Source organism: Anser brachyrhynchus (assembly GCF_964034855.1).
Source record: "Anser brachyrhynchus genome assembly, chromosome: 12".
NCBI lineage: Eukaryota > Metazoa > Chordata > Aves > Anseriformes > Anatidae > Anser > Anser brachyrhynchus.
Genome location: NC_137707.1, coordinates 2,611,496 through 2,631,066, shown reverse-complemented (window position 1 = coordinate 2,631,066; position 19,571 = coordinate 2,611,496). Strand labels below are relative to the sequence as shown.

At 41.4% G+C, this 19,571-nt stretch overlaps 1 protein-coding gene across 1 annotated transcript in view; it reads right to left on the bottom strand.

The window, feature by feature from the left end:
- The window catches only part of ZCCHC14 (zinc finger CCHC-type containing 14), a 54,059-nt gene that overhangs the window by 9,995 nt on the left and 24,493 nt on the right, over positions 1 to 19,571 (bottom strand). Inside the window, exons 3-9 of the mRNA XM_080552193.1 lie at positions 9,642 to 9,715; positions 6,807 to 6,878; positions 6,488 to 6,597; positions 4,783 to 4,877; positions 4,630 to 4,684; positions 2,924 to 3,194; positions 1,462 to 1,553 (exon numbers count right to left, since the gene is read on the bottom strand). Of these exons, the coding sequence (XP_080408319.1) occupies positions 1,462 to 1,553; positions 2,924 to 3,194; positions 4,630 to 4,684; positions 4,783 to 4,877; positions 6,488 to 6,597; positions 6,807 to 6,878; positions 9,642 to 9,715 (769 nt within the window). The remainder of the gene's footprint in view (positions 1 to 1,461; positions 1,554 to 2,923; positions 3,195 to 4,629; positions 4,685 to 4,782; positions 4,878 to 6,487; positions 6,598 to 6,806; positions 6,879 to 9,641; positions 9,716 to 19,571) is intronic.

Genomic DNA, 19,571 nt, shown 5'->3' with positions numbered 1-19,571 from the left:
GGGCATGGATTTGGATTCTTAATTGCTTTTTAAGTAACTGCAGCAGCTTCAGAACAAACATTTACCTCTACGCGGAGATATCAAAAACACGGACAATTTCTTGCATCAGTTTCCCCAAGTCGCTATTAGTATTTCACAGAGCGCTGCCCTTCTTTATATCACCTTCACGAGACAAAACAACTGCTGTGCTCATAAAACTGCAACAGCCCTGCCTTTGTCCCAGAACCGTGTTAGAAGCCCGAATCCTCCAGGCATTCATCTGGCAACGTGCAGCCCAGCTCCGGCAGGCAGCAGAGTCCTGAGCGCCTGCAGCTGCCACAGCTGGCGCGGGTCACCGCAGGACACCAAGAAAGCTCTTGAAGTAGCTGTGCTCCATCCCAGCTGACTGCGAGCCAAAAAATTGTCAGGTCTTAGCAAGAAAAAATCCTGCTGGGCATCCTGATTTTCTGCGTACGTGTCATCTGGCAACGCCACCTGAACTTGCGAAGTCGACAGCCTGGAGACTTGCCTTCCTGATTCCCTCCCACCCTGTAAGGACGCTTCATTATATCAGCTATTTATTAAACACAAAATCAAAAAGTACTGAAGAAAGGTTTATGTTCCCAGTAAGTTTGCCTGTCTTTTTCTCAAATATCAGCAGGCCAATAAAAAATACTGTGTCTCCCTCCCACAGGCATGGCTTTGTGTATACCATCACGGCTGCAGTACTGTTACTAAGAAATATTTATGCACAAATCATTTAATCTGACAAAACATGAGAGAGTTCCACGGGCACAAAGACTTGATAATTACTCGCAGGGAAGAAATGGCAGAGAAAGCAAACAACTGAGCAGAGAAACAGAGGGGAAGGGAAAGAAACAGAGCTGAAATACCGATTTTCCTGAAGGTGAGAAGGGTGTCTGGCTGTTTGGTGATTCTAAGTTCAGCTTAGGCTATATACGGTCCTCCACCTTCCACTGACATGATTTTGCTGTGAGCTCATAAGACTTTCTAAGGCATGGTTGAAATGGAACTTGACTAAATATAAAATGTAGCTTGTACATCTGCTCTACAATATCTGTTAGAGAAGATTTTAAAAGTCCTATGTAACTGCATGCATCTTTTGTAAATTATTTCAAAAATGTTTCCCTCCTTAGAAGAGCTGTCGCCACGCATATATGTTACAGTTGGGTTGCCACGTCCTTTAAAAATGGAATTTACAAATTCTTTACGTTTGGTTATCCTTATACAACCCTGAACAGGCAACATTAGAACAGTGAGTATAAAATATGGTCTAGTAAACCTCTGCTTCAAGAGCTTTTCAAGCAACTGTCAGTAACTGTAGATTAAGGGCGACAGTTAAGCATTATCCATATTTACAGGTGGGAATCCTGATAGATTTATGGCCTGGAAGAAAAGGCCATTGTAAACCTTGTGTTAGATAACTTATGACCTTAATAAAACATTTTTTCCCCCACTTACTTTTCCAACTCTAGCTGGGTCTTGAGCTTCTTCTTTGCTCCCATAGTGAGCGATTCAAACTTATTCAGATCTTCCTCAGTAAGACTCAGAAACTTGTAAAGAAAAAATATATGTTTAGTTTTATAGCCTGAAATATTCTCATTTACAATTTTCAGTAAAGATCAATTCTGAAAAGCAACTTTAAAGCCATTTTTAACATATCTTAATTCAAAGAAACTCATCTCCAGTTTTAAATTATAGAATCAGTGTAGAATAAGTGTGGGGGACATAAATGAAAGAAGGAACATCTGTAGGTTAAATTTAATTAGGTATGTGCTTATATTAACTATTCACAATAAAGACAAAGTAATCTGCATACATATGAAAATAGAACTTTATGCTACATATGAGTTTAACGATCTAGTTCTCTTAAAAATCACTCCAGTTTCGCTAGTTATGCCATTTAAAACAGAAATCAATATGCAGTCATCTCGTTGGTTTATTTGAAAATACACTCTGAACTTAACTTTATAATAAAATATATAGAATAAATAAATATATACATCTATGATATAAATAAAAATAAAAGCCAGCAAAGCATGCATAATTATATATGCTTTTTTTAAAATGGGAAAATGCCAGCACACTAAAATATCCACAGTTTTCCTACTTGACCGAAGAAAAAAGCACGGTATATATCCCCTCACATAATGAAGAACATTAAACCAGAAAACTCTGGTAACAGATTACAGTTAAATACGCACACCATACTATAACCTTCACAAAGCTCTCCCAATTTAGACCTGACTCAACCTAAGCACTTTGTCCACCGGAGGGCGTTCAAGGCTAAAATACAGTAAGAGGACATGAATCTTAAACAGCCCTTACAGATGGAGCTGGATAAATACTGTAACAGTACTCATAACTGTTCAGTTAAAATCCAGCAGACATTAGGATCTTTCAGGAGTCTTACTACGCAAATAAATAAACGTTTGTTTTTCCAAAAGATTTTTGCCGAAAACAAATTCACTTGCAGGTACATGCCCACGCTAATGTTCGTGTCAGAAGACTCTTTGAATTTATTTTAAAAAGAACGATAACCAAATATTCTGGGGAGAAAAACTAGTGAAGAAGCAGAAACAACAACAAAAAGACAACAGATTTTTGTTACTGCACATCAAAGGGATGAACAGGGAGCCAAAGCAGAGCCCCTAAGTCAGCATGCAATTGGATCTTCAAGCATTCAATAAAGAATTCTGAAATACAGCAGCTGTCTAACATCCCAGGCCCCGGGCACCATGCCGATCAAAAATAGGAGGAAGGATTTCATCACAATATGACTGCTTCGAGAGAGTGCAAACCTTCACAGCATTTGCTGGTAACTGGTGCAGTTCTAAACGCAGATGTTTGCTGCCTCTCTTTGCACACTACAGAATGTAAGTTAAAAGCTGATTCCCTTTTCTTACCCAACACACAGCCCTACCTTTTCCATCGTGAGCTGTTTGAAGACAGGATAGTATTTGTGCAACCGCAGTTTCCTGAGCCAGTCTAAGATCCCGTTTTGTTCCTGTGTCTGAGGGGTCTGTGGACTGGAAGACATTAACATGGGTGAAGAGGAGTCCATCTGGTTGCGATAGGCCAGTGATGAGCCAGTACCTCCTGAATGGGAACAGTGGGGTAGTGCAACGGGGGCAGCAGCTGGGTGCTGGACATGATTCTGAGAAGACTGAATGCCAGCCACTCCGCATACAGGTCTGCGAAACAGAAACAGAATTTGATTTAGCACATTGAATCTTTGTTCAGCTACTTTGGCAATATAAATCTACCACTTGCAAGAGTTCTGGTAAAACCTGCACTGTTTGATCCAAGTTAAAGATTTGTAACTATGCTGTTCGGTAGCAGATTAAAAGCAGTGCAGTCTATCGCAAACATTAAAAGCTGTACGTTCAACTTAAGCAGATGTTTCCTTCCATAATCCTAAATAGTACGTGTTCTGCCACCTCTCTGTGATTGAAAAAAAAAGGTCTAGAGAGAATGGCCATGGTTCAGCTTTGCATTATTAGAAAGAAGCCCAAATCTAATATATGGAATTGTTTTTTTTCTACATGTGGATGTGGCTAAATAACCCACAATGCTGGCTCCTTGATGTGTTCTGTTTTTTGTTGGAGAAAAAGAAAATTGCCTCTTAAAAGAATGATTAGGGTTCTGAGTTTCCTAACAAAAGGCTAGAATATTTCTTTCCCTCTTTTCCCAAAGCTGACTTGGAAGAGGTCACTCTCCTTTCTCCCTCTGAAGAAAAACTGCTATACAAGGAAACATTTAAATGTGCTGTAGACAGAAAAAAGCCTTTCAGAGATGCTCTACTCTCCCTTTGTCCACAAATATTCATGCTAGGGATGACCAGATCTGTGCCTACAATTCAGCAATCATCACTCCTTTTAAATACATGATTGAGGCCATTATGACTTACGTAGTAAGCAGCAGATCACAGAAAAGACATCCATCGTTGCAGCTCAACATTGAAGTGTTGATGCCAATTATTAGTTTAAAACGTTCTGAGAAACACTGCTTAGAACGCGTTCGTAGATTGAACCGCCAGCAGGAGCACTGCAATCATCTGATCTAATCTCCCAGGTAATGCCGGTCAAAAGGCTTCTCTACATTTGTCTTTGAACACACACGTTTCTTAAGATGAGATGGCCACTGCTGATTTCAAAACTGGCAATGACGAGAGTCTGTCACAACCCTAGAAAGTTTGTTCCAATGGTAATTGCATTTTATATACTTCATTTTTGAAGCTGAACTTAAATTCTATCTTCCAATAACGAGATCATGTTACATTTTGACTTGCAAACTGTTAAGTAAGTTTGGGTGTCGTCGTGATCGCTGTAAAACTTCTCTTCACCTAAATAACCATACAGAGCTTCTGTAGTTATTATTACAGGACGCGTTTCCTTAAGCTTTTAAAAAAATGAACCAATGACAACACTAGGAATACTAGTACCTCACAACCAAATTTGCATCATTTATCTCTTTTGGGCTGACCACACGCTAAGGATAGAATTTCTGACAATCTTCTACAGCTGACTATAAAAGCTCAAATAAATCTCCAAGGGAAGACAGATAATTACCAATAGAACAGGGTTTTACAACTAAACACAATAAACATAATCAGAATAAATATTTCACCTTCCAGATGTTCCCAGCGTAGTTCCTACTTTATAAAGGGAGGGGTTGCCAGGATCTAAAAACAAGGAATCGAAGTTAAAAATAATACCAAGTTATGAAATGCGTATCAGTTGAAAAAAAAAATAATAATCTTAAAGCTTCATTTAAACTTACTTGAACTCTGAAGTTGCTGTGAAGGAGATGAAGTGCTGAAAAACTTTCTAACGTGGTCGTTTTTCACCACATGGGAAGGTAATGGTGCCAAATACCTGCACGTTCATCAAAAACAAATAAAACCCCCCTCTTGTTATAATTGATTCACAGCTGTCTATTTAATCATACGAAATGCAAATGACATTTTAAAATCGATGTTAATAAACATAAAAGCCCTTTCAAATTAACATGAAATTCTGTCTCAAAACAGCCTTGAAGCGCACATATATCCTTATCCTTAAAATTTCTTACACTCATGTCACCATTTTGTGTTTCTTTCCCTCTGTTTAATGTTTCACTCAAATATGCTTAAATTAGAATTACATCCGACTGGAACACTCAACACAAGTTTCTAAGTACAAACTTGAAAATTTCCTTTCAAAAACCTGAAACCAAAGACCAGAAAATATAGATGTATCTACGGTTATTTAATTTTCTCCTCCTCGAAATAAACAGCAGATGTAGATTCTGGCAGTGCAGAGGAAAAAGGCTCTAAAACTTATGTCACATTTTCCCTGGGATTGCTATGCTTCTTCTGGGGAGAAAAAAAAAGGCAGTTTCCCAAAACTTTGTAAAGTATGAAGTGTCTTCTATCAACGTGACTAGATTTCTTATTGTTATGCAAGCTCGATTGTCTTTTTCCAAGTCTTTGATAGATTTGCAAGTGTATAAAGAGGTGTCAAAATAGAGATCATTTTGACTGTACTTTGGATTTCTCGTTTTTAAAGTCTTTGAGTAAAAAATGAATTCAACGAGAGACATGTGAATGTGCTTTCCACCTTGAAAAATCCCAGTTCCTTTCCTGAATCTTTCAAATATGCAGCGCTGAGCAAAACAGCTTCTTTTTCTGCTCCACAGACAGCCGTTGCTGTGTAAACGCAGATTGCTGCTCTATTAACCTAGATTTGTAGAGACTGTTGCTAGCTAAACAGCAGCAGCAGCAACATGCTTTTCCTCTTACCCTACCAAATTCTCCTCGGTAGGCTGTGATTCTCGAGGCGCGGAGGGGATTGTTTGAAATGTTAACGCTGTTTGCCATGAAAAATAATCTAGGCATGCACCTGCTGGCTCTCACTAGAGCAAAATAGCCACTGGGGCTCTACCCGTGGTGGACAAAAGTCTGTCTGGATGTAGGAAAATAGGTGTTTAGCAGAAGCTCTATCAAAAGTTAATTAGTATTTTAATATGTCGTTTAATACTTATTAGAGGTAAGGACAGTTGTAGCTGCAAATACTTTCACTCCTTTGAATTCTCCTAGCAAAACTATTTCAGGATTTAAAAAAGAGAGAACTGATGTGAACTGCCACAGATGGCGATTTTTAAAATGGTTTTAGATTAGATAATAGCCAGGTGATTTATGGTAATGTACCGAGGTACCATGTAGGGCTTTGGAAATTTCTGTTAATGACTTCCAACAATTTAATGGCCATTACAAATATACACAAGGCATTTTATAAAAGCGTATCTACCTTTTTGAGATTGAAGGAAAACAAATACAACAACAATCTCAAACACTGGTAAAACATCAAGAAATAATGCTTAAGATCAGGCCCTAATTTCTTCAGAGTAATTCAGAATATAAATGTAATATATCTATTTTTTGTTTCTTTCTTCCATTTGGTGAAAAAGCCACGCATCAAGATAAAACCCAAACAAAGCAGCATACCTAAGGTCCGATTCCAGGTCCATGTGGTTCCGTTCTAGGTAAAATGAATCTGGACCAGCTAGGCAAGGAATGAATTTCTCCAAGTTTTCATCTGGATATAGCTGAGACAGCTAAAGGTGGAGGATATTAAAAACAGTAAGTGAAAAGAAGACTCATTACTCGGATGAGATGCAAGGCACAGCAATTTAAAAGTCAAACGTTTTATGGCATTCAACTTATCTGTGTTATTTCAGTACATTTTCAAAAATGGCTCTGAATGAAATTACATATTGAGACAAAATATCGCTTCGTTTCAAAGCATCCCTCATATCGCCTTTACCTTTGAAATAAATTCAGTCACTTCAGTGGATGACTTGGTTACCAACGTCACTGAAGAATCAGACCACAGGACCTGAAGGAGTAAAAAGCCTCCAGTTTAGTAACTAGTAGTCAGGGATTTAAGTCTGCTTTCAGAAGATCCCTAACAGGCATCAGATGACTGCCACAGGCTGCAAGAAACATCCTTGTTGCTGTGACATCAGCGAGGAAAAACTTTCTGTGCACAAGTAACTATTACTCAGTCCTCCCTCGCTGCCCAACGCGCGCTGTTATTACACTTAACAACTACTCTGAATTCTTAAAAAAGCACTTCAGAGTTTACACAGCCCCGGCACGCTGCAGACATCCAGCATTAAAACAGACTACTCACTAATGGCACTTTTTTTCCTTGTGACGGTTACAGAAAACAGCTGCTATGTGCGAGCCGATGGGCAACACGAGCAACTCATCGCAGCGGTGCCTACCTAGAGCTAACCCACTCCTTATGCTGTGCAGATTTGAAGGTGGCAGCAAACCATCCTGCTGCCGAAAAGCAAAACCTTCAGCACGAAACCTGCAGTTAGCGTCCCATCGATGCTTTTCAGACGCCACCATCTTGTGTATGCCCTAGCAAAAGGAAGCAGTTCGCTATCTCTTCCTGGAGGCTCCCTGCGTTAAGTCATTGCATTCTTCCACGCAGAGGTATTTATTGGGTGGTGGGTGACTGAACCGAGCCAAAAGTCAGGGCTTCTTGGCACGAAGACGGTCGGATGCAAGCGGCTACCATTGCTAGCAAACTAGCAAGTCCCCCCAGCCGTAAGATCCCCAATTCAAAGGGTTTGGCGGGTACACGAGTCTTCAGCAGCTACATATGGGAAGAAGCTGGGTTTGTGTGTTTGAGAAGCAGGAAGCCATCTTCTCACATGACGCTAGTCTCAATGACAACTGAAAACATACACACAGTTTTTCCAGCCTCCAGAATGCAGCCAAAAAGACTGGTGAGAGGATTTCAAAATAGATTACATAATGGAGGAATTTCCTCTCTGCAGAGCTGTTACACAAAAGTAAGAAAAAAGAAAAGAAGAAAAGAAAACTTGAGCAGTTTCTGGTTTTACAAAGCCTTTTCTCCTCATTTTTTTGAGGTTTGCGCTGATTTAATACCTTTTTAAGATTCGTGAGAAGCTTCAGAAAATACAGGAGATACTTCTCTTTCCTTCTAGTTTTGTAAAAACCTGACATTTGTTACAACTGACGTTTTGCTAACTTGTTATAATTTTCAATACTTACGAAACAATAACGTGAGCTGTAAATCCAGGGAACAACAGCAATGCCAAGCACGGCTGAAAACTGCTCTATCTATTGACCTTCTAGTCCCAAGCTCCTCAACAAAACATTTAGCAGTTAGGTTTCTAACCAAGCAAACAGCAATTTATTAGCTCAGCTAAACTATGGACGGTTCTTTTAGTTACAAGCCGTCAAGTGAAATGTTGTCACCGATAAAAGTCATTTCTGGTATTTATAGAAGAATTTATAATAGGAAAAAATGTTCCACAAAATATGGATACGCAACTGGAGTCCAGACGACGGTATCGTTCATAAGGATGTTAAAAAAAAATCAAAACCCCTTTCTAATATTGATGACATTTGGAGCAGTCACAGTCATTATCCCCGAATTGAGACAAGCAGAGGTTAATGCTGTCAACATCACAAGAAGATGCCAAGTGGGTGCTCTGTCTTGGGTCTCAGTTTGAAAGAAACTTTTCTTTTTAGTGCAAGTTGTAGATAATTGAAATTCTACTGTCCTTTTTCTTTCAGGTTTTCCCTTTCTCACCAACTGTTTGGCTTTGATGCCTCATTAAGTAAGCCAAAGACATTTTCTGGGCTTTGCATTCTGAATTTTGGAATACGTTCTTCAGACTGGATGGGACAAAAGCATTTTGTCATTCTTTCTTGACAGCTCTCCGCTATTAACACAGGGTTTCACTGAATGAAATCATAGGCCCACAGAAACCGTGAGCAATGACTGAAGCCCCAAAAGCTGCGTCAAAAAGGGGGAAAGCCACTTCTCCTAGCAGCCTGTGGCTAACCACTCTCATTCCAGCAGAACTATTCTCATTTCCAGTCTGAATTTGTCTGGCTTCAATTTTCAGACAACGGTTCCTGTTATGCTTTTTTTTTCCTGCCATATTAACGACTCCTTTACCATAAAATATTTTCTTCCCTTTAAAAACACTCTTATATGATGCTCAAGTCATCTTTCAGAGGAATTCTTTAAGTCTCTCACTGCATGGCATTTTCCTCAAGCCTTGAATAATTTCCATAGCTATTTTCTGTACTCTACAACACCCCTTTTAAAACCAGCAACGTCTGAAACATATGCCACAGTGTCACACTCCCCTCGCTGCTGAACACAGAGATAAACGGTCATTCTGCCTCTTTTCCCATACACACAGAACCGCCCTGAGTACCTAATTTCTCTTGTTTGTCCAGATTAAGACTCAAATTCTTGTTAGCTTCTGCATTCCAGGACAGAGATACCATTTTCTGCAAGTGTGGCATGATTTTTTCCCATAAATATACATTTGCCACAACTGGCTGCGTTAGAGTGATTTATTTCTTTGCCTGTGTCCCACTTACCAGTCAATCTCTGCAACATCTACATACGTTAATCAACAGCAATTTATGACTACTTACAAATCACTGATTAAAAAAAAAAAGGACTAAGCACCTATCCTTGAGGACCAATTTCTGGGATCTAACAATGTCTGAGAATTTCTTTAACTCCTTTTTAAGTGTTATCCTCCCTTCTTTCAAAGGAAGAAAAAACAAAACAAAACAAAAAATCACCAGAACTTACCTCAAAGGAATATTCAACATTTCTCTCATTCTTCTTGTGTGCCAGTCCCTTTAGCTCCACTTTTTCAACGCTCACTATGAAAAAGCAAAGAGATAAGAAGAATGAGGAGGATGTTTTTAGCTGCATGCAGGTGTGATTATTCGTAGCTAGAGCCAGAAGTCGCCCGGAGCGCGTTTGACGGCTGGCGGCAGTGCTTCAGGTGCACACTTGAGGGCAGATGGGGAAGGTGATACCCATTGGACCTGCTTTCCATTCTAGCTTTAGAAAGGCTTAATTTCAACCACCACCCAAACAATAGACCGAGTGCAAAGCTCTTCGTTTCCTCCTGGCCATATGACAGCACTCGCTGGCACGACAACAGACATGACAAAAGGGGATGGGTTTATCTGAGCAACATCACGTAGCGAAGAGCATCCTTCTAAGGGAAACCGTGTTTTCAGGGGCTGGTTTTACAAGGAGTTTAGTGCTTTTTTATTGCTCCGTTGACATCACGACTCCTCCTTGAGTGCAGGTTGACGGGAAACTTCAGCCTTAATTATTGCTATTTGTGTAAGTCGAAAGCAAAACCAGGATCTTACGGAGGGAAGGGCTGCACAGCCCAGACCCCGCTGCCTCCATCTCCACCTCCATCTCCACGTGTGTACAGCCTTTACAGACACAGCCCTAGGCATCAGATCGTTGAAATGCCACCTCCTTGCAGCCTCTCATTTCCCACACGCATCAAAGATCTCACTGTGCTAAGCATTATCAAGATTATTTTACTGCCTTTCTGTTTCTCTTGTAATTTCTCCTGTCTTGTGCCTGCACCCGTGGGGATACACAGATTTTTTTTTTTTTCATAAAATCTCAATTGCATTGGCTTAACAATTCAAAAGCAATTATATGAAACCAGTCACGGGAACGTTAGCTGCCAACAACAGGTGCCGGGAGGGACACACGCTGTGCGCGTTGCATTTCCACACAGCAGTTCAAACGAGCAAAATCCACAGCCTGACATTTTCTTTCTGGGGAACTACAATCGACAACGTTTTTACTTGTTTTCAAGACTATTTATGCATTATGTCACCTGTATGACTCAGAGGTACGTTTATCGCATATATCTTTCTCTTCCCTGATAACATAAGCAGCCTATGCCCAAGGCCAAGGCGCTCCATCTCCAACCTGGGGCTCAATTTTCCGCCCCATGAAATAATCACAAGGCTTTACCTTGTCCATTGAAACCTTTTTGTTGTGTCCCGTCATTTAAAAATGTTACCACCTAGCCCTTGGCTGTTTAACCGACCTCCTCTTAGAGTTTTATTTATTTGCAGTCAAAATTTTTAGAAGTGCAAAATTTTAAATAGATGTGCAGATGTTTATGTGGGTATTTGATATCAAATTTAGCACTCCCTTTATGATCCTCAGCCATTCCTTCTTCATTTAACTCCCAATTACAGTAACACAAATCCCTATGCTTGTGAATAATGTCAATTTACTACTTACTACTTTCTCTTCTACCTTATCCTTTTTGTCGCGATTTGCTCCCCTTAAAGCTTTCAGTGGATTCCTCTCGCATTTCTGAGCTGCTTTCACAGTACTACCGCGCTGCTACGCTGCACGCTCAGCACCACGGGAACACGTCTGCTGCGTGCCAGATATTGATGAGCTACCTGGACAGCACGGAGATTTAAGCCCGCACACAGTTCAAAGGTTTTCCTGCAATTTTAAGAAAAATCTCCCTCAATATACTGATTTAAGAGAATTCAGGACACCTGTAATTGTGATGACAGTTAAAATACAGCAAATATTGATCGGCATATTTATTTCGGGATTATAATTAGAGAGAAATTGTAGGGCGGATGTTGTGTGGGGTATCACCGTGCTGCTGCTGAAACAGCTGAAGGACGAGCGAGGAACTGAATGGTCAAAAGACTAGCATCAACCGCAGCAACGTATGCTTTGGAGTAGGACAAAGAAAGCCAGGAAGGTGGCAAGTGTTACTCAGCATTTGCCAGTTACAGTAAATCCAGTGTCGCTTTATTGAAATTTTATTATTATTTGTATTTCCTACAGTTTCTAAACATCATCTCTTTTATCTATTCATGACTCCTCTACAGTAATTCAAGCAACGCAGGATTACCTACCAACACAAAATGGAGCTATTTCTGGCTTACTCTGTGGGTTAATAACAAACTTTAACTCAACTCGTAGATTTTATTGTGCTGACAGTTACGTGACCTCTTCATGCTAAAGTTCTGCCCGAGCTTACCCAGTTAACACAATCTGCTGTGGCGAGTTTATCCTCTGGAAATGATTGCAATTAGCAAGGTGAAGCATTAGGTACACGTTCCTGCAGTGACCCCGCACTGAATCTCGTAAGACGAGGTCTGTTCCAGAGCATGAAATGTAGTTCATCGTGCAGCTGCAATGTCCTGCTAGGTCCAGACTGTTTCCAATGATCTGCAAAAATGCCCCAACTAGCTAACGATATGAAATGTATAATTAGTCTTATAATCAAGTTTTTGCTTACTTTGTTATCGGATGTTTTTGTTATGTGGGCTCTTGAATTTTTTTTTATTATTTAACTGGTGGTTGATTTTATTAAATAGCCTTCCTAAACTTACCGTGCAGCTTAACTTTATTCAGAACGATCAATCACACAAAACTCAGGAAGAAAAAGCTGCCATCTACCCAGCAGGAGCGAGTGGATTTTAAATTCGCTGTCTAACAAATTGTCTAAAAATGGAAAAAAGGAAACATTTTTACCGTATTCATTTCAAAACCATGGGAAACTGTGCAAAGAGCTGACTCTACCCAATGTCACTATAAACGACTCCACGACCAGAAAACCTGTAGAGACTTCAGGACCCACAAGACTGGTGTATTTTCAGGATGCTGAATTCAGCGAGGCTCAAGCTTCCCCATCTGAGGTATAAAAAAACAGTCGATGTTTCTATTTCAGGAGACAGCCAGGGCAAGCACTTTTGCACCACCTTAAATCTAAGCTTCTGGTCTGGATCTAACCACTGGGAACTCATTCACGAGTAGCACAGGTTCACCCCCAGATCAGGCATTGTGCATGGGGCAGGAACCACCAGGGCAGCTTGGAAGGGTGCGTATCGTCATGGTAGGGGATCTGTGGGAGGCATACCTTCCTTTCTGTCTGCTCCTTTCTTCCAGCACTTCCCTGTAAAATGAGCCAACAGAAGGACTTGTGTGCGTGGGGACGCATCTCACCCACTGCTAGGCTTTCTGACCTGCTCCAGGAAGGGGGCACTGAAGACTTTGTGATGGAGCTATATCCACAGTTATCTGGGGAACTACAACAGGCAGGTAAAACAGATTTGGACGAGGTGACAAATGAAACACAAAAGGGATTAAAAAAAAAAAAAAGACAAAGGAGGTTTGCAGGTGGTGCAGAAGGGGCTCCCATCGAGGCTGTGGCTACGTACAACTTCTGTGGCCTCATTCAGAAGAGCACAGAGTACGGGGACATACCCACACAACCCTTCCCACGTATTCACAGTTACTAGAAAACTAATTTTGAAATACACGAGCCTTTGTCTTCTGCTGAACTCTGCTTTGAAAGGGCAGCCGACAGAATGAAACATCTTCATTCTCTAGCAGAGATTTTCTGCAATCATTTCCTGGGGCGTTCGGGGGGAGATTGTTTTACTTTGCTACTTTCCTTTAAACACAAATGAGAAATGTTCTTCGTGTAGCTATCAACTGCACACAGAATTGCATCAGTTATTGAAGCTTGCATTCGAAATGCTACTGCCGAGGCCAAAGCAAATACCGCTCTGCGATTAAGTCCACATCCTTTACGTTTTGTTATGATGCAGCAGGAGTCGTGTCACACAGCCATGTCCTGCCAGCATAGCTGTTAACACAGCCAGGGAGATAAGACAGGAGCTTCCCAAGTCACAAGGGCTTGCACGGTGGTCACAAATCTGGAAGCTCAGGACCTGAGGAGATGCTGCATCGCCATCCTCCAGTTGCTACCCCACCGCAGCCTGCAAGACACGAGTTCTCTCTGCCACCACCTCCCAGCCACGTCTCGAGGAGCTTTCCAGAATCGTGACCACACCGTTGCTTGTTGAGGTATGATACCGATTGTCAGTGCAACCAGAACAAGCAGCAGCACACCGTAATTTGGATTACTTGGTTCCCAAGGAGGTGAAAACAAATGTCAACATCTCAACCTCCGCTCCCCAGCTCATTCAGAGAGTTTGAGACTGGAGAACTGGGGTGTATAGCCCACCATTTCTCAGGCTCTTACTCTAAGTGTGTACCCATATACAAAGTTGGAGTATGCAAACACACAACAAAATGGAGGTAAGCTAAAAGCCAGTTTATAAAAGCTCAGCTTGGACCTTAATGGCAGCTCCTCCACGGCATGGGCATGATTTCCAAGTCTTCTTTCCACCTTTCCAAATGGTGCTTTTCCCTTGTTCCACACGTTCCAGGTAAAACAGACCCAAGACATCTGAAGACATTTTATTTAACTCTGTTTTCCTGTTCTAGCCTGAGACTTTTACCCATTTGGCTGCTGGTTAGCGCATTGTCATCTGATCAGCTGAACGTTCCTCGGGTTCAGGACTCCAGTCCCTGCCGGCCTCTCCCTCTGCGAGGGCGATCTCGGCCCTTCTCCTCCCCAGGGAGCAGCTACACGAAGGGGAAAGGGATTCAGGCGCTGCAGGATTAGCCGGGCACTCCTAGCAGGTCAAGGACAGCATGAAGCAAGCAGTGGATGTGGACAAGAGCTGAGAAGATGTCATCATTGAAGTCACCTTGGCAGTCCGTTGTAGGGGTGGTGTTCTCTGTACCGCCCTTTTTCAACTGGAGAATGCCACTTAGTGGGTAAAAGGACTAGAGAGATTCTCTCAATCCACACTAAGAATGTGTGTTCCACCCCAGAAAGGAGACAAATTCAAGAGAATCAATTCAAGAGGGTGTTGGTTTAAAGCTGACTCATTTTAATACCCAGTATTTCAGCACTAACCCCAGCACTCCAGGCTGAGTAACTGGGTTAAAGACATTGAAACTCCTAGGAAGAGTTTACTACACGCTGAAGGTAATTTGTATTCCGTACATAAACAGCTAGTTGTTTCCCTTTATTAAATCACTGCATGTAGGTTCAGTTCATGTGGTGTAAAGGTAAGTATTGTTCTCTGGAATTCAGACAGTAAAATTTAACTGTCAAGAGACAGGGTTGAGCCCAGGCAGCTCTCAAAATACGATCCTTGAGAAAAAAGAAACGCTACAAAATTAAACAGGAAAGAATCATAAATAAAACTACATTTTGTGTTATATAGGCAGCCAAGTACCTACTCCTAACTGATGCTTCTGCACCTGAAGATTTATTTTCATTGATGAAATTCTCTTATGGAAAGAAGCAAAAAACAAAACAACAAAAAAAACCCACCACCACCACAACTGAATTTTGCTGAAAAGTTCCATCTAAAAACAACAGCTAGTAAAATACGTTCTACATCCTTATTTACACAGAAGTGGTAACCAAAAATGCAACACCAAGAGTTTCACATGCCATCTCCTGTTGTTTTTCTAAAATAAAGCAATGCCTCAGAAAGCAGAGTTACTCAAGTTACTGTTGCTCATGAGACAAAGTAATCCCAAGCGACTCCACAAAAACTCAGATCTAAAACCCACAAAGCTTCCTTACCCAATCCACAAACCCATCAGTATTTACTCTCATACACACACAGGGAAAAGTGAAGGGAAAGCAGGGGAAAGAGCCGGTCTGTTTGGTAGTTGCAAAACATTTCTGGCAACGAGGCACACAAAACAAGGTGATACAACTGATCCATTGAATGGGAGCTGAGAAACTGCTTGCAAGTATCAGCTTAAGCGGGCATTTTGTCTGCTTTTTCCTGAAAGCTTCCTGCTTTCACATATCTGATCTTTTGGAAAGCTTTTTGTCTAGGCTGTGATGGAGTAGGAAAAAAATAAGATACGTTCTCCCTCTCACCAGCAAATACATTGATCGTCTTCTGCAACAAGCATGCAAGACTAAGCTTCCTAATCAACTAAATGCGTTTTATTTCACTTACCTCCTACCTCTCAACGCTTAAATTATGCATTAAGTACAATGCTGCAGGCCCAAAGAGGACCTGTGGAATCAAACGTTAGATTTTCAAAGCACATATAGAAACTGTTGGCCCCAGTCTGTAAGATGAACAGCAAGCTGGAACTGGGGAGAACAGAGCAAAGTAACCCAGGTGTTGGTCAGCATCGTTCTGGTATTTGTGTGTCCCAGGACCTCACATTGGGTCAGTCTCATGTTTTTTTTACTACAAGCCCTTTCAACAAATCCAAGTACTACAGCTTGAAATGGTTCTGTCCTTAAAGCAAAGGAAGAGCTGGTATTCTGGATCTGTCTGAAACGTCTCCAGAGGAAGGCTGAAGGAATGAAGTGTCCAGGAGTGTTCCTCGGCTTTTGGGCTGGGGCCTAGCCGGCTGTGAATCACCGGGCACTAAGAGGATGACACAGAAACCACTCAGCTTGAACTTTGGTCTGTTCAACAGCCAGCAAGAGCACACCTTGCACTGCTTCATGACACATTAACTATTCCTCTTAAGACAGCCAATCTGCACCAAAATATTGACGGGCCAGAGTGCAAATCACCCAGCGACGAGATGCTAAGTAAGGTCTGTACTTACAGCTGCTCTGCTCCCGGGGAGGGAAAGGCCGTGAAGAGGCAGGTTATACGCCGTGTTCTTCAAATGCAAGTACATTAAACAATTAAAAAGCGTCAGAGTTGAATTTAACTTAAGTGACAGGCGCACATCATTCAGCTTGTCTATTTATAGCTATACCAGGGGGAAAACTGCTGCCATCTGAGAGCATCGAGATCCACTCCGAGTATTCCTTAGAAGTGAGGGAAGACATAAGGAAACAAGTGCTTCTTTTTTGAAGAATGATCTTTACTGTTTCTAGAAAAAAATCAAATGTGGAAAAGGGTGAAGCAATTCTCCGCAGTTAACTACCCTGATCTGTCACGTAGGAACGACCTTTCGTTATCATATTAGCAATGAGAGACACTGAATGAATGAATGACACTGAATGAACTCGTCAGTGTCATTTATTAAGAGGTTAGCCTGTTTCTACATAATACACCAGTTATGGATTAAGAAAACATCATCTGAAGAGATATAATAAGGACACTTCAGTGATCCCAAAGCCTTTATGCAAGCATAAAGCCCCTTCTTACTGAGAAAGATCTAAACCGAGCCACACGTTACGGCCAATTTACGTTCCTTCTCCAGAAGAATGCCCAAGACTTGTGGCTGATATGAAAGCACAATGAGGTCTTTGCTTATTTGTCCCATACTAGGTACCTTCAAACTTCTGTGAAGTCTGAGCTGTCCAGAAAATAAAAGGTTATCCCAGCGAGAAGACCAGCGCATTTACAGTACTGACACCTAGCAATGACCACAGCAATGCAAACGTTGTTGAAAACACCATTGAAAGTCACACATCTACTTGAAATTTCTATTACAAGGCCTCCCTGGATATCATTACCTGGGGGAACTGCTTCAGCAGATAAACACCAAGCCGTAATGCTTTCTTCAAGCTGAACTTGGGATAAATATAGTTTCATCAACAGCATTTAATCTAAACAATCTCACAGTAAGCTGATGAGCATGGAGCAGCAACACATTCCTTGCTCACTTTGATAATGCCTTGTGAACCTGTGGTTTTTTTTTTTAAGTTTTTTTTTTTTTTTAATTATTTTTTAATCAGGAAAAGTAGATAGAAAGAGCCTCTGCGGAGCAGGGAAGTACCCCCAGGAGCGGCAGGAGCAAGCCTAATCTGGATGCTCTGAGTTTAAGGACCCCAACCGGAGCAGTCATTCTGATTATTACCAAGTTAGTTATAACCAGCATCCTACAGGAATTAATTCTGCCTCGGTAACGAATTCAGAGGAGACAAGACCAATTAGCATCACAGCTTTCATTTAGCAGAACAAAGGAGTGAAATATTTAGCAAGGAACCAGGAGGGGCCTCTCCCTTTCCCCATTCCCAGCACCTGAAGCCGATGGAGCAGGGTCCGGCAGCGGCCAGCAGTTAGCGAGCATGCTGCATCCCTCACTGCTCCTCGCACTTCCACCTGCTGATCCTCACTTTTAAAAATCAGCATTTTGTGATTCCTTAACAGTCAGTGCCAGGATGAGCTTTTCATCTAAGATGGGTGGTTTGTGTCAAGGAGGAAAAGGAACACTGAAATTTAAGGACCAGCGGACTTCCTAGGACTCAATTCAGCCTGGTAACGGGGTCCACCGTCTGTTTTTCTGCTGGTATTCCCCCAAACTAGGGGTAAAAGAACAGCCAGCAGCTTTTCCGTGATGTCTGCTTAAAAAGAGTCGCAGCAGAAGTCAAACCAGAAGTTTTGCTAGCTCCAAGGCAAGTCTCAGCGGCTGCTGCCCATACAAACGTGGACAGGACGGCGTTGGAAATTAAACCTCCATGGACAGAACAAAAGGTTTGTAACAGCAACTGTGTCACACAGGGAACATTAGTGGAAGAATGGCTCTTTGAACAGGCATTTATTCATAAGAAAGGAGGCTTCTTCCAACACAAAGAGTATTAAATATCAAAACCAACACACTTAAAACACGAGTTTAAGCGATAAGTCACTTTAATATAAAGACTGGTGACTATGAACTGTAATATTCCACAGGAAATAATTACACAGCTTTTTTTTTTTTTTTTTTAAAGAAAATCAAGAACATTAGCTTACATTTGGCAGCACTGAGGAAGCATAATACACTGGGACTGTACAGCTCACCCCCAAACTAGCAGTTTTCATGTTACTGCTATTTCCTCAATTTGGCTTCTTTGACTTGCCAGCTAAGGAACCTTATGTTTCTCCAAAAAAAGGACAGACTAAAAAAATATCTGTATATCTTCGCTTTTAAATTTTTAATTGACTTCATGCATCATTTTGGGTAATGCTGAATGATAACTGTCAGCACTTCAGCCGGCCACAAAAGCCAATCAACCTAAAGAATGGTTTCGCAACTTCACTGGATTGAAAAGCTTAAATAAAACAAAAAGCTGTCTGCACTGCAGGCTGGAGAAGACTCCCATCTGGACAGGAAAATGCAAAGCCCAGAAGAATCAGCCAGCTGCTTTCGGAATCGAGACGCAGCTTCAGACACTAATTTGAAGGTTTTTCTCACCAAGTCCTTTAGGCCAAGGGTGCTAACTTCTGTATTGCTGCTGCTGAACTGTCTGCCACGGCCACCGAATAGACGACCGCCTTACACGTTGCCTTTCTTCTTTTCTAACGCCAGAAAGGGCTTTTACAGAATAAATTATGCAGGAAGGGCTGCTGTATTGGCCATATTTGTGTAACAGCTCTGCTGCCTTACTAAATCTGAACGGCAACACATGGCACTAGGCAGGTGCTGTTCCTTGAAACACACACTTCCCAGGGATACGCTGTTGAAATATATATAATAGTGCTCTGGACAGGAGGAGAGCTATGATGCAGAGACAAAAAAGGCTGCAGGAGTGACATTAAGGACAGGTTAGCAATAGGTAAAATGTATTCCATAATTCGGTTTTGAAGAAGGAGCTCTAAAAGTGAAGGTGCATCTCCTTACGACAGGCAGAGCATATCCAAAAGGAATTCTTAACTACGTTTTTTAATGCCATGGAAACACTTTGGCATTTCCAGATACAATTTTAGGTAAGCACTTGCAACACCGAAGGCTTGGAGGTATCCTGCAGCAAATCTGGGGACACCCGTCACCATGCCTGAGACGAAGCATGCGCTCAGATTTTGTTGCTTGACGGATGGGGGACTGCTTATTTTCGGAGGACTTCAGATTTTAACGTGTAAAATCTATTTACTGCCTAATTCCCCGAGCTGGTTAATTCTACATGTAACTGCATCTAATTAACTATTTTCATACAACCGA